General features: G+C 36.5%; 2 protein-coding genes across 2 annotated transcripts; one reads left to right on the top strand and one right to left on the bottom strand.

Moving 5' to 3' along the window:
• Window positions 1–819: 819 nt before the first annotated feature.
• LOC140818965 (uncharacterized TPR repeat-containing protein At1g05150-like) lies at window positions 820–4042 on the bottom strand. The gene is given in 3 exon segments (XM_073178932.1): window positions 820–1657; window positions 1659–3583; window positions 3629–4042. Coding segments are annotated over 2 exon segments (2409 nt in total). The 5' UTR covers window positions 3525–3583; window positions 3629–4042; the 3' UTR covers window positions 820–1114.
• An 8566-nt stretch (window positions 4043–12608) lies between these two features.
• On the top strand, window positions 12609–13605 carry LOC140819052 (uncharacterized). The gene is made up of 2 exons (XM_073179066.1): window positions 12609–12826; window positions 12882–13605. The coding sequence occupies exons 1-2, from the start codon at window positions 12609–12611 to the stop codon at window positions 13603–13605; spliced, it is 942 nt and encodes a 313-aa protein (XP_073035167.1).
• Window positions 13606–15783: the final 2178 nt, after the last annotated feature.

Genomic DNA, 15783 nt, shown 5'->3' with positions numbered 1-15783 from the left:
CTGGAACTGAAGAAATTCGGGCCACGACCACGATAGCAGAACATCAAATATCAACAGGTTGATTGTTGCATTTACCAATCCAAGATTGCAATTAGCACGTGATGTGACCGGGTAGAAATGAGTATGATATGCGTGCACAATTTCACTTGGTGAGTTTATGAAAATGACGAGGGATGAGAGAACATCGAGACGCGTCCAAACCAAAAGTTTTTTTATCGATAAAAACTGGCGTTGTCCTGCAAACACAAATATAAACCACGTGAATAGACGCCAGAGAGATGTCCGGTGTGGCCACTCCAGGACTAAAGTCAGCAGGTGAATGAGAAAAAACAATGTAGCAAAGAGATATGTTGTATAAATTGTATATATTTTACAGAATAAATGATATAGACAAGATATATGTGAATAAATCCTTTAATTTTTAAATAAACCTGATATTTATAGAAAGAAAGTTGATGACCTTATTTTCAGTGTTCACTTACTAATTATGGCAAGATGATTGCCCATACTCTGTTTATCTGACAAGCCAAACTGGCTCATTCGTCTTATCAAATCCATGTGATTCTGTAAATAATGATTATCAGGATAAAGTATCACATACTTGTACATTCGAGTGAAATGCTCTTATCGAGATAATCAGGGTAGAAAGCCATCTCATCCGATAACTTGTCTGGAAGCCCGAGGAGATGATGTCTCGGGCATTCATTTGCTCGACTATTATCGGATTGAACCAAAACTTCTCGTAAACTGATCCATAACCCAAGATCATCTAATACCCATGACAGGAACCTCCCGGGGTATCAGCACACAAAAAACTCGACAAATGAACACAAAATCTACATTGATGAAACAGAATCGCAATCCAGATAAATCTACATTGATGAAACAGAGACTCGCAATCCAAATACAAGAACAAGGTGAAATTTGAAATCCCAAGAAACTCCAAAATAGGAAAGAAATGGTCAAAGGGTCATCACTCCAAAGAATTTTACCACAAAATGCACGCAAAACCATCTAAAAACATTTCACAAGTCAAATATTTAAAAAATAAATGAACAAAAAGTTTACGCATACATTTATCATACAAAAAGAAAGAAACTTGTTCTGGACATTGCTAAGAGCCCCTAGCTGAGGAACCTTTAGAGCCAAACCACAAGCATTTATCTTTAACCGCTTCGGATTCGTTTGCATATTCTTTAAATTTGTACTCTTCCTGCTTGCAAGTAGATGGCACTTTTCCTTCAGAGTAACACTGAGCGCACAAGCTAAATTGATGTTTCACCTCCTTGAATCGGGAACCAATAAGGGGATATTTGCAAGTTGCACAAACATGGCTCCCATGGCGATTCCTATCACCGTTTTCAAGCTTTACTAGAGTAGACAGGATACTAAACCCCCATTCTTGATCATCAAACATGGCGACAAATTCGGTCAAAGAAACCATGGAGTCGTCCGTTTCTCCATGGATTTCAAGTATTTCACTTAACCCATGGGAAGGAATGTAGATGGCTCTCAGTAGCTTGATGTATCTTTGGGCATCTGATTTCTTTATCTGCGTGTTGCCTTCATTCACGGGTTGCCACAAAAGTGACTCATAAGCAATTCGTTTCCGCTTGTCAGGGGATCCGCTGCAAAGGGGAGCAATAACTGCAAAAAAGCATGCCCAAATCCACCCGACCCGACTCTGATTCATCCAAAACACAGAGGATCTTTTGATTTATCGCTTTGATAGCTCCTACTAAAGTTTCCGGCTTTAAGAAACTAAGTAACTTGTGAAGAATCACTTCCAATGAAGCCTTGCGTATTGATTTTTCAGGTATACCTCTGCCAGAATAGGACACTGGGACATCACCTTCACTCATTTCCTTCTTTATAAGTTCGACATCACAACGATTCAACCGTGTTACCCTCTGGAAGGCTCTAATATCAAGGGCAATAGCTAATTCTGGCCTCAATGTGGTTTTCTCACCCACGGTCTTAAATTTTGAAGGTTCCACCGTAATGAAGGCAGCCTCGCCATTACCATTCCCCCTCAACCTCTTCTTCTGTAGTTGCTTTAAATGAGATACGGCATCATGCAGTTCAACTCTGTTGGTCATTTTCAAAGCTTCTTTCAATGCTTTCTTCGCTTCCTCCGTTTCTCCAGCACCTAACAAAGAGACTGCCTTATTTAGCTGTGCCCTCCAATGGTTTGGCCACACACCCAAAACCCGAGTATACATCTCGGATGCCCTCTGATACCTACCCATGTCCATGTAGAGGCCACCTAAATTATACAGAGCATCAACATGGCCAGGCTTTAAATCAATTGCCTTTTGGAATTCTTTTATTGCATTATCATCATCACCTACAGCATGTAAAGCAGAAGCCAAATCACAATGTGCATCAGCATAATCGTTCTTCATGTAAATAGCTTCCTCTAAGGCCTTAACAGCGGCCTTGTACTCCCCTACACCAAAAAGTGCACTTCCCAAAAGCTTCAGCGCCCGAAAATGAGTTGGACAAAGAATAGCAGCTTCTCTATAATGCTCACAAGCACCCAGAACCATTCCTTCGCCTTCAAGAGCAATCCCCAAATTAACATGAATCTGAGGCAATAAATACGCCCATTGATTCCCACCAGCCTCTGCCGCATCCAATGCAAGAAGAAACTCTGCTTTGGCCTCATCATACCTCCCAAGAACATATAAACAATTACCTGCTCTAAAATGCGGCTTCACATCACCAGGCATCAATTCACACGCCCTCTTAAAGCTTACCAAAGCTTCCTTAAACAAACAATGTTCGTATAGCACACGTCCGATAGCCATTTGCCCATCAAAAGCTTCGGGTCTTGAGGGCGCCCTATCAGCCCTCGACCTCAAAACTCCCAAATCCTTCACAAAAGCCCTATAATCACTACCAGACTCATCCCAGCTAATCCTCTTATCTGAAATTTCACTGGAAGGGCCGAGCTCCCTTGACCAGCCTGCATCAGAGAAAACATCAGAATTATCATTCTTTATCTTCCCATCCTTCAACTGTTTGGTTTTCAACCTTTTGATCAATATCTCAAGATCATCAACAAGCTTCCATGTAACATCGAACACAATGCCATGATTCGGGGACGCAGCCCACGCTTCCGTGCGCTGTTTCTTGTGTGGCTCCATGACACGATCATCCACGATTGAGGATGACGAAGCCACCTCTTCGGATGCTTGCGAAACCCCATTCTTGTCCTCCAAAGGTTTAATAAGGTCAAGGCCAAGGGCATCGAAATCCCGGTCCACATCACCAGCTCCATCATCATATGTCCGAAGGAGGCCATCAAAGGTGAGACCCTTTTCGCCATCAATGAATTCTCCATAGGTTCGAAAAACCTCATCCAGAATCGCATTGATCTGCTCCTCACTGAATTTAACCCTAGGGTTTACGGCCACCACCAGAGCTGCCATTTCTTCCCGGTTCAGACCACCATCCCCGTTCGTATCAAACTGCAGGAATATCCTCCTCACCTTCTCCGATCTGCTCCCTCGACTCGTCATAATTCCGCCTCTATCAACTTTCTGCTTCGATTTAGCGTCACGAATGGGGGCTAATGAGCCTCAAATCACCAGATTTTTGGAAGGACTAATGGGGGTAATGAGACTCAAATCACCAGATTTTTGGAAGGGAACATCGAACCACTTGAAATTGGGAACCACAAAATTCGACGACAAAGAGTTCCCAAATCCGAGCTTCAGCTACCAATCATGGTACCCAACTCGAACAATTGACCCTCCATGGATCCAGAAACTCGAGTTTTTCATCAAATCCCGACAGTTGGAACGAAACCCTATACCTCGAAGAATTAAATACCCTAAAAGGGGCCACAATTAGGGTTCAAATCAGGAACAAGAAATAGGTTTTTTCACATATAGAGATGAAATCGCAAATTTCCTCCGTAAAGAAGTGATCTTGAAATGGGGGCAGTCTGATTGGGATCTCGGAGGACAAAAAGAGAAACAAAATAACTTTTCTTTGCCCAAATTTTTTTATTTTTATTTTTAATTTTCTGGTCATTGATGATTATCGGAAATGGTGGATAGAATCATATCCCTATGTTCTCTCCAAGAATAAAATATCATAAAATAAAACAACGGGCAATTTTTTATTTTTTTTTTAAAAAAATGTCTTTTGTATAATAATTTCACGAATTTTAAGTATTAAACGAGTTAACGCTATTGATATTCACAATAAAAATAATATTATAAGTATAAAAAGTAATATTTTCATGGATTACTCAAATAAAAAATCTATCTACAAAATACAACTAATAAAATCGTCTCACACAAATTTTTACCAAAAAACATCTAAACATATCTTTGATTTAAAATCTAGAATATATGTAATTTTTTTATAATTCAATATCTGACGATATTATAAACTTAGTTTTTGTTGTGAAAAAGTAAAAATTTATGGTAAAAAGTAAAAATCTCAAACTCTCAAAATTTACTAAACTACACACTTTATAATATTTTTCTCTCTACTCAATTGTGATTTTCTTCACAAATGAGAGATCTATTTATAGGAAATCTTTACAAATAATCCAAAAATAAAATACATCATTACCTACATCATCACACACTAATTTTCAATATTTACAACTCTTATTTTCAACATTCAAATAATCAATACACATATTTTAAATATTAATTAATTTTCAACACTCCCCCTTGTGATGATGATCATAATGATTGTCTTCATTACGTATTTTTATACTGCCTCGTTAAAACCTTACTAAGAAAATCCCATTGAGATAAAAATCATAGTAAGGGAAAAAGAGTGCAGTCACGTAAACTCTCCCCTGATGTTGACATGAACAATTCTTCACAAATTTCGTAGATTGCGCATCCCAATATTATATATGTGCTTTCTGAATATTGTCGTAGGAAGTGTCCTTTGTGAAGAGATCTGATGAGTTTTCACTTGATTGAATGTGACGAACATCAATACATTTATTCTTCTCTAGCTCCTTGGTGAATGCGAAGAACTTAGGAGGAATATGTTTAGTTCTGTCGCTTTTTATGTATCCCTCTTTCATTTGAGCAACACATGCAGCATTATCTTCATATAGTATCACAGGCTTCTCGTCGAATGATAATCCGCATGAGATTTGAATATGTTGGGTCATTGATTTTAACCACACACATTCACGACTTGCTTCATGTAGTGCAATAATCTCGGCATGATTTGATTAAGTTGTTACGAGCGTTTGTTTCAAGAAATTGCAGTGCCTCTACGAGTAAAAATATATCCCGTTTGGGAACGTGCCTTGTGTGGATCAGATAAGTATCCAGCATCGGCATAACCAATTATACTTGGATTAGCATCTTTTGAATACAAAAGTCTCAAGTCTGTCGTTCCTCGTAGATAACGGAATATATGTTTAATTCTGTTCCAGTGTCTCTTTGTTGGATATGTGCTAAATCTTGCCAACAAATTTACGGCAAAAGATATATCAGGCCTTGTACAATTTGTAAGATACATAAGGGCACCGATAGCACTTAGATATGGTACTTCTGGACCAAGAATATCTTCATCTTCTTCACATGGTCGGAATTTATCCTTTTCTATGTTTAATGATCTAACAACCATTGGAGTACTTAAAGGATTTGATTTATCCATATTAAAACGTTTAAGGATCTTTTCTGTATAATTTGTCTGGTGAACAAACATTTCACATTCTTTTTGTTCAATTTGTAAACCCAAACAATACTTGGTTTTTCCAATATCCTTCATTTCAAATTCTTCCTTTCAAGTATGACACAACTTCTTGAATTTCCTTATTCGTTCCAATGATGTTTAAATCATCAACATATACAGCAATAATTACGCATCCGGATGTTGTTTTCTTAATAAAAACACAAGGGCATATTGAATTATTTACATATCTTTTTTCATCAAGTGATCACTTAGTCGATTATACCACATTCGACCGGATTGCTTTAACCCATATAATGATCTTTGTAATTTTACAGAATAACATTCTCTGGGTTTTGAACTTTGTGCTTCAGGACATCTTAAATCCTTCAGGGAATTTCGTATATATATATATTACTATCAAGTGATCCATATAAGTAAGCTGTAACAACATCCATAAGACGCATTTCTAAATTTTCAGATACCGCCAAGCTAATCAAATACCGAAACGTAATTGCATCCATCACGGGAGAATACGTTTCTTCATAGTCAATTCCAGGTCTTTGAGAAAAACCTTGTGCAACAAGTCGAGCTTTATATCTTACTATTTCATTTTTCTCATTTCGCTTTCGAATAAAAACCCATTTGTATCCAACAGGTTTTACACCTTCAGGTGTAAGGACTATAGGTCCAAAAACATTACGTTTATTTAGCGAATCCAATTCAACCTGGATGGCTTCTTTCCATTTTATCCAATCCTGCCGATTTTTACATTCACCAAAAGATTTTGGTTCATGATCTTCATTATCATTTATGATGTCGATTGCCACATTATAAGAAAATATATCATCAATTTCTTCTATATCTTTTCGGTTCCATATTTTTCCAGTATTAATGTAATTGATAGAGATTTCATGATTCTCGTCAGTTTGTGGTTCTGACAGAACATTTTCATAATCATGTGTTTCTTCAGGAACACCATTCTCTATTTTGTGATCATCATGTGTTTCTTCAGGAACATCATTCTTTATTTTGTAATCATCGTGTTTCTCTATGAATTTTCTTTTTCGAGCATTTTTATCCTTGGAACCGACTGGCCTTCCACGCTTCAGGCGTTTTACAACATCATGACTTTGTTCAATTTGTTTCTTTGAAATTTCAATTCGAGCAGGAGCATTTACAGCATGTATATATGATTTAGTTACCCCTTTTGCATCTGTAAATGCATATGGTATTTGATTTGCTATTCTTTGCAAGTGCACAATTTGTTGTACATCTTTTTCACATTGTTGTGTTCTTGGATCCAGATGTAACAATGATGATACACTACCATGTAATTTCCTTTTCGGTATGTTTCTGTTCTCCCCCTAATATTGAGAAGATTTCCTCATTAAAATGACAATCAGCAAAACGTGCTGTGAACACGTCGCCTGTGAACACGTCGCCTGTCTGAGGTTCAAGATATCGAATGATTGATGGACTATCATAACCGATATAATATCCAACCTTTCTTTGAGGTCCCATTTTCTTTCGTTGCGGTGGTGCAATAGGCACATACACCATACATCCAAAAATTCTCATATGAGAAATGTCTGGTTCTTTACCAAATGCAAGCTGCAATGGGAGAGTATTTATGATATGCACTTGGTCTGATGCGAATTAATGAAGCAGCATGTAAAATTGCATGTCCCCATATAGAAATAGGTAGCTTTGTTTTCATAATCATTGGTCTAGCAATCAGTTGCAGACGTTTAATCAATGATTCAGCCAATCCATTCTGTGTATGTACATGGGCAACATGATGCTCAACAATGATTCCCATAGACATACAATAATCATTGAAAGTCTGGGAAGTAAATTCACCAGCATTATCAAGTCTAATTTTCTTGATTGTATAATCGGGAAATTGATTCCTCAATTTTATGATTTGAGCAAGTAATCTTGCAAATGCAACATTTCGAGTTGACAATAAACATACATGTGACCATCTGCTGGAGGCATCAATCAATACCATAAAGTATCTGAATGATCCACATGATGGATGAATTGGTCCACATATATCACCCTGAATACTGTTCAAGAAACATTGGTGATTCAGTTTGGATTTTGACTGGTGATGGTCTTATAATAAGTTTTCCAAGAGAACATGCTTTACATTGAAACTTATTATTCTGAAATATCTTCTGGTCTTTTAGCGGATGACCATGTGTATTTTCTATAATTCTTCGCATCATTGTTGAACCAGGATGTCCCAATCGATCATGCCAATTGGTTAATATTGAAGAATTATCAACTACCATGTTTGATTCAATGGGACTTATATGTGTATAATGCAATCCAGTAGGTAGCATTGGTAGTTTTTCAATCACATATTTCTTTCCTGATTTATATGTGATAAGACACATATATTTCTCATTCCCTTCATTCATTGTTTGAGTATCATACCCATGGGAATATATATCATTAAATCTCAACAAATTTCTTTTCGATTGTGGTGAATATAAAGCATCATTGATCAAAAATTTTGTACCATTAGGTAACAAAAATTGTGCTTTACCACATCCTTTAATCAAGTCTACAGGACCTGATATTGTATTGACCGTTGTTTTTGTTGGTTTTAGTTCCAAGAAATATCTTTTATCTCGGAGGATAGTGTGCGTTGTACCACTATCGGGTATGCAAACTTCAGCTTTGCTCATAGCATTTTCCATTTTTTGAACTTCAAAAAAAAGATGCAATGAAATAAAATTACTGGACAATATATATTTAAATATAACACATATCATAATTATACAATAAAACATTATTATATGAATACATGAAAAATAAATTATTGTACATTTATATTCTACCACTATATTGTTCATTTTCAGAGAAATCATTGAGAAAATCTGCAGCATCAATATTGTTCATTTCTATCCCATCAACATAATGATCATTTTCAGAGAAATCATTCATAAAATCACCAGCATCAAAATGAGTTGAAATACTCAAACGGTCACTGCGTTCAGTGAAGTTGGTCTCCTTTTCTTTCCCCTTTAATGATTCTTTATAAAGTTTACAAAGGTACTCAGGGGCTCGACAAATACGGGACCAATGTCCTGGAGTACGACATCTGAAACAAGAACTTTCATATCTTTTTGAGTGATTCTCATTAACACTTGTATTCTCATGATGCCTTTTCGGTGGATGGTTTGAGACGCTATTTTGAGATGAATTAAAAAAATAACTATCTCTATTGTTTTCAAAACCACGACCTCGACCACGACCACGGCCAATTCCACGTCCACGTCCACGTCCACGACCTCGTCCTTGACCTCGACCAAAATCTTGTCTTTGAATTTGATTTTGGTTTCGAGGTTTAAATTCATTTTTACTTACAGCATTTACTTCTGGAAATGCTGTTGATCCAGTGGGTCGGGACTGATGATTTCTCATTAATAGCTCGTTGTTCTTTTCCGCCACAAGAAGATAGGCGATGAGTTCAGAATATCTCGCAAATCCACGTACTCTATATTGTTGATGTAGAGTAATATTTGATGCATGAAACGTGGAAAATGTTTTTTCAAGCATTTCCGATTCTGTGACCTCATGTCCACAAAATTTTAGTTACGAGATTATTCGATACATCACTGAATTGTAAGTCACTGACTTTCTTAAAATCTTGGAATCTTAACTTATTCCATTCATCACGGGCGGTCGCAAGTATAACTTCCCTTATATGTTCAAATCTTTCTTTCAATCCTTTCCACAAAGCCATGAGATCTTTTTCAATTAAATATTCACATTTCAATCCCTCATCGAGATGTCGACGCAAAAATATAATGGCTTTTGCCTTTTCTTGTGATGTCGATATGCCATTTTCTTTTATTGTCTCACTTAGACCCAATGACTCAAGATGCATTTCTACATCGAGAGTCCATGGCATATAATTTTTCCCGTGATGTCGAGCGCAACAAATTCGAGCTTTGTTAAATTTGACATGGTGGTACTAAAAAAAATTACGATGCATTTTATTAGTTAATGAATGTTGCAATACAAAGTAATGGATAAACAACAAGTACAAGCATTTGTAAAAATAAAGAAAACACACGAGGAGGATATTCTCCGATAAATAAAAGACTCGTGAGTATGATAACCAAAATAATTAAAAATAACCTTGAGAAAGTCATCTTCTTTTTTCTTCGAAAATTTTAATGAAGAATAATTTTTAGAGAAGAAGAGAAAGTTGGAGTGATTGAAAGAGTTTGTGAGATCATATTTATAGGGCAAAAACTAGCCGTTTTGTTACCGTTTATGACCGCTGATGTACAAAAAAATAATGTATGTATTTGTATAATTTTATGGTAATAGTATGATGTATATAATATTAGACATGTTTAAAGAATTATGTATATCATATCACATTATTATAATGAAGTGTTATAATTTATTTTGTTTAAAAACCTTACAGACTTTTATACTTGTCGTATCCCTTACCGGGAGTGTGGTATGTCGTCTTAACATCCTCCCAGGATTTATAACAAGTTTTTGAAAAATTTATTTTTATTATTAATAATAAAATTATATTATATTAAATATATACACAATAAATAAATAACAGTAAAATAAATATTATTACTTTTGTTACCTTTTTCTTCTGTTTGGAGCTTGGAAAAGGATGGAAGACTTTTAGAGCTTCGTGCTGATAACGTGTTGTGAAAAAGTAAAAATTTATGGTAAAAAGTAAAATCTCAAACTCTCAAAATTTACCAAACTACACACTTTATAATATTTTTCTCTCTACTCAATTGTGATTTTCTTCACAAATGAGAGATCTATTTATAGGAAATCTTTACAAATAATCCAAAAATAAAATACATCATTACCTACATCATCACACACTAATTTTCAATATTTACAACTCTTATTTTCAACATTCAAATATTCAATACACACATTTTAAATATTAATTTTCAACAGTTTTAACTTTTTAGAAAGGCAAATTTGCATTTTTGCATTTTTATTATTTAAATAAATATATAATTTTTCCACCAAATTAATTGTATCTTCTCAATCTATAAAATTAGTTGAGTTACAGATATTTGTATTTTCTATTTAAATAGTCCAAATGTGTAAAAAAATATATTCTATTTTCGAGCAATCACCATAAATTCAGACATTCTTGGTCTTTTCATGAAAAATGGATTAAGATGACTTATCCATGTCCTTTTATTATTTAAAAAACATAGTTCCTCACTCATCATGAAATATGGTTAAGTACTCATTTTGACCTATAAAATATTTATTTTGGAGTTCTAGATGCTTGATTTGGCTATTTGAATACTCCAAATATGTAAAAAAAATTACTGGATTTTGGAGCGATCACCATAAATTCAGTAATTGTTGGTCTTTTCATTGAAAATGTATTAAGTTGACTTATTCATGTCTTCTAATTTTTGAAAAAAATAGTTTCTCACTCATCGTGGAATAAGAAAAAGTAATTATTTTGACCGATAATATATCTATTTTGGTGTTCCAGATATTTGATTTGGCTATTTGAATACTCCAAATGTGTAAGAAAATGCTTAATTTCAAGTAATATTAAGTGACTTTTTGATAGTGTCAGTTGTGAAGTCAAAATATAAAACCTTAATCGGTACAAAGAATATCTAATTCGAATATACAAATACTTAATTTTAGTCCCTAAATACATGATATCCAATTATTTGGAGTTGATGATGAGATCTGTGAGTTTAAAATATGATACCAAAATTGGTACATATAGTACCTAATTCGATCCCACATTAGAGTAACTACCTTCGTCATTTTAATAGATGTACAAAAATACACATTCTTTATCTAATAAAAGTTATTATAACAAACTATTTTAGTAACTTCTAAAAATAACAAAATGAATTATAAATCATAATCAATAACTTAAAGATTCTAAAAAAACTAATTATGTCAAACATGTATTGGATAAATGAAGAGAAAAGAAGAGGAAGAGCGAAGAGTTGTAAAGGGAAGTAGGGATGTCTTAATGTAACTTGTCCCACATTGAGAAATTAATTAAATGAAGTTTTCCTAATAAGCTCCAAGTTGAGACAAGGGTTTGGGCCACAAGGGGTACCAGAAGTTTTTAGAAGGGGGAAGACGCTAATAAGCTGTGTCTTTGGTGAAACAACACACGCGCGCGCGCCCGACTCGGCCCGGCCCGTGCGGTGCGGTGCGGTTTTTGACAAGTATTAATCTTTTTGGATAAAATTTATTTGGAGAATAAATTTTTTCAGTCGCAAATTGATGCACTTGGACAGAGGTACGCGCGCAGGTGCGCCACATCCCGAGCGGATGCGTGCCTGTTGCAACTCGGCCATCGACCAGGGCGCGCGGCCGCGCGTTTTGTCGCGCGGCTGCGCGCGCTGCGCTGTTTCTGAAAACATGCGCGTCCCTTGGCTATCTTGGCATCTGTTCTTGGATGCTTTTGCACCAAACCATGTGTCCCTTGCCTAGAATTGTGTCTCTTCTATGCATCCGGTCTGGAGAAATGTTTCTCTCTACGAAACCGATGATCATCTATAAATAATCCCTCCAACCATTTTCAAGGCTGCTGATTTTTTCACTTCACTTTTTCTTCACATATTGCTGCATCTTCTGATATTCGAAATACTTGAAAGTTCAAGCATAAGTTTGTTCGCTGGTTTCAAAATTTGTAGTGCTGCAAACTCTCGACTTGAAGTCATTATATCTTGGGGATGATTGCCTTGCAACGTATAGCACTTTATACGGGCAATTTCGTCTTGCGGAGAACGGATCTTCCTTGCCTCGACTTGCTCTTATTGTTGTTGCTTTTGTTCGTGATTCAAGTTGCTGCGCTTTGCTCGTGATTCAAGACATCCAACATATCTAGGGTAATATATAACAAAAAATCGCAAGACGAAATCTTCATTATCATTGTTATTCTGGATATGTCGACTACATCATTCACTCCAGTTGCTGCTGCTCCCGCACATGGCGAAAAGCCACCCAAATTTTTTGGTGCTGACTTCAAATGTTGGCAACAAAAAATGCTCTTCTACCTCACCACACTAAGCCTATCTCGATTCCTAAAGGAGGATCCCCCTGTGATTGCTGCAGACGACACAGAACCACAACGAATGTCTGCACTTGACAGCTTGGAATCACGGTGACTTCCTATGCAGAAATTACATTCTCAATGGACTCGATGACACACTTTACAGTGTCTATTGTTCTGTCACTACGGCCAAGGAACTTTGGGAATCCTTGGAGAAGAAATACAAAACAGAGGACGCAGGCATAAAGAAGTTTGTGGTTGGAAAATTCCTAGACTTCAAAATGGTGGACGCCAAATCTGTAATAATCCAGGTACAAGAAATTCAAATTATTATTCATGAATTATTGGCAGCGGGGATGGATATCAATGAACCATTCCAAGTGGCAGCCATTATCGAGAAATTGCCACCAATGTGGAAAGACTTCAAGAACTACCTTAAGCACAAGCGCAAGGAGTTGAAACTTGAAGATCTCATTGTGAGGCTTCGCACTGAAGAAGATAACCGAACTTTTGAAGCCAAAACACACAGAAAGGCAATGGAGGCCGAGGCCAAGACAAATATGACAAAATCAAGCACCAATCACAAGAGAAAGCGCCCTACAAATGAGAAGAAACAAGGGCGGGACAAGAAGTTCAAAGGAACTTGCTACAACTGTGGCAAACCAAATCATATGGCCAAGGACTGTCGTCTTCTAAGGAAAGACAACAAACATCAAAATCTAAGGCAAGCCAATGTCATCGAAGATAGGAATGTACCAATAGACCTATCACAACTTGGTCTATCCGCCATTGTGTTTGAAACCAATTTGGTAGATAATCCAAGGGAATGGTGGGTAGATACCGGATCCACTAGCCACATATGTGCTGAAAAAGAAATGATCTCATTCTAAACTACTGTAAGTGATAGGAAATTGCTTATGAGAAACTCTACGACGTCTGAGGTTGTAGGAATTGGTAAAGTGGTTTTGAAGATGACTTCCGGCAAAGAGATAACATTGTTGAATGTGCTGCATGTGGGGACCCGGACGCTAATCCAGTTCTAAATCATCTTTGGGACTAATTAATCAATTATAAACAGGGTCTAAATTTTTTTTTTTTTTTAAAATGCGGAACGTAGTGAAATTAAAACATATATACATATCACTATATAAAATACAAATCCTGTATTTCAACATTTATTCAAACTAGGGTTTAAACTAAAGTCAAGTGTTTAACCCTACATCTAGTCCAAGTCCGGTGCCACCACTCTAATCACGATCTAGCTCTTCATCTCCTCGACCCTGGACCTGTCCCACCTGTTGTCAAGTACACATACAGACAAGACAACAGCCGGATATACCGGTGAGAATATAATCCCCAGTATAAATCAATGAAACATGCAATCATATAAACAATATAAAGCATGTAATCAGGTAACATGAATATGTATCAAAATCTGAAACATAAACAATCTCAAATCAAACTGTCGACATCAATCATAATTCAGACTAGACTCAATCCTAGTCTAGGGATCCCGGTTTCCAGATGTTGGCATGTGTATATCGACTAACAGTGATAGAAAAGACTCCAGTTCTATCCACGCCGATATGGTATCGATCAACAGTAATAGAAAAGACTCCAGTTCTATTCACATCGATACAGTATCGATCACCAGTAATAGAGGAAGCTGTTATTCTATCCACATCAATATAGTACCGATTAACAGTAATAGAAACAACTCTAATTCTATCCACATCGATAGGACATTGATTAACAGTAATAGAAGAGCTACAATCTATCCACATCGATACAATACTGATTAACAGTAATAGAAAAAGCCACCATCCTATCCACATCGATAGCCAAACATCCAGTGACAGACTCTGGCACATCCGCCAATACACCATCTTATGACATCGTGCAATGTGCCCGTGGTAATCCCACCACTAACGGCACTTCTGTCACAAGATGACTCCCCTAATACCTGCTGTCTAAAATCAAGAGAACAAGTATATCAATCAACTCAATGCAAATATCAATGCAATAAAGTAAAGTATGTGATTTAGGGAAACCCAAGTCTAAACCGACTCAAGTCCATCTCCCAATACCACATTGACTTATACCTTTCGTTGCAGTCTCGGTTTCCCGCTCAGTCAAAGTCCTGAACTCAAAGCCTGTCTGGTACTGACAATATCAATAGTCTCATATCAATATACTAGTCAATTCCATAACAATCTTGATCAATCTGGAGTTAATTCACAATTGACGGCATAACTATACAATCTCAATATTCCCGTCAATACAACATCACGAGATAACAGTTACACTCCATAACCTATATCCCATTCAATCTATAATCAATCCATAATCCATATCTGTTCAATAGCAACTGATTATAATCAGAAAATCATAACAATTCCATAATCAGTCTATTTCTTAATCTGACTTCGATTCTACGATGTCTAACATGTCAAGAACATCATATATGAATCCTATTTAATTCTGACAATAGTATAGTTTCAAAGCATGTCAAAACGTAGCAAAACTTACGTCCAGTTGTAGCCTACGTTTCTAGGAACTCAGTATCGAAGTCGGATTCAAAATCAGACGGACGGATTTCTCAGAAAAGGCGTAAGGATTTCCCACTACTTTCCGAGACTTTCTCAACTTTTCTCGAAAATATGAAGGAAACGAACTTGTTTATATATTTGCAATCCACTGTTTCCCAGAATTTCCTCATTTAGCGGCGCTCGAGCGTGCTACACCGCTCGAGCCGGCAGGTTCTGCTCAACATTTCAAATGCATTGCGCTCGGCGTCAAACCTACCGCCAGCGCCGAACCTTTGCCGGAGAGAATTACAGAACTGGGCTCGGGCGGTGTTTTCTACGCTCAGCGCCGAAGTTCTGTCCAAAATTCACCTCAATATATTTTATTTCGTGTCCCGATAATCCTTTCGTAATCATATCAACTTATATTTCAATAAGATGATTACTAGATAATTTTCGGGCATTACACTGCATGCTGCCAGACATTCGAAAGAACTTAGTTTCTGGATCTTTGTTGAGTAAGGCAGGCTTTAACTTGTGTTT

Source organism: Primulina eburnea, chromosome 18, assembly GCF_022965805.1.
Source record: "Primulina eburnea isolate SZY01 chromosome 18, ASM2296580v1, whole genome shotgun sequence".
NCBI lineage: Eukaryota > Viridiplantae > Streptophyta > Magnoliopsida > Lamiales > Gesneriaceae > Primulina > Primulina eburnea.
The sequence above is the reverse complement of the archived record's forward strand: the minus strand, read 5'-3'. Positions and strand labels throughout refer to the sequence as shown.

Bases quoted from the DNA above. Each gene is read 5' to 3' on its own strand.
- LOC140819052 (XM_073179066.1), top strand. From the start codon at position 12,609: ATGTCGACTACATCATTCACTCCAGTTGCTGCTGCTCCCGCACATGGC. The intron at 12,827-12,881 runs GTGACTTCCTAT...CACACTTTACAG, and splicing joins CTTGACAGCTTGGAATCACG to TGTCTATTGTTCTGTCACTA.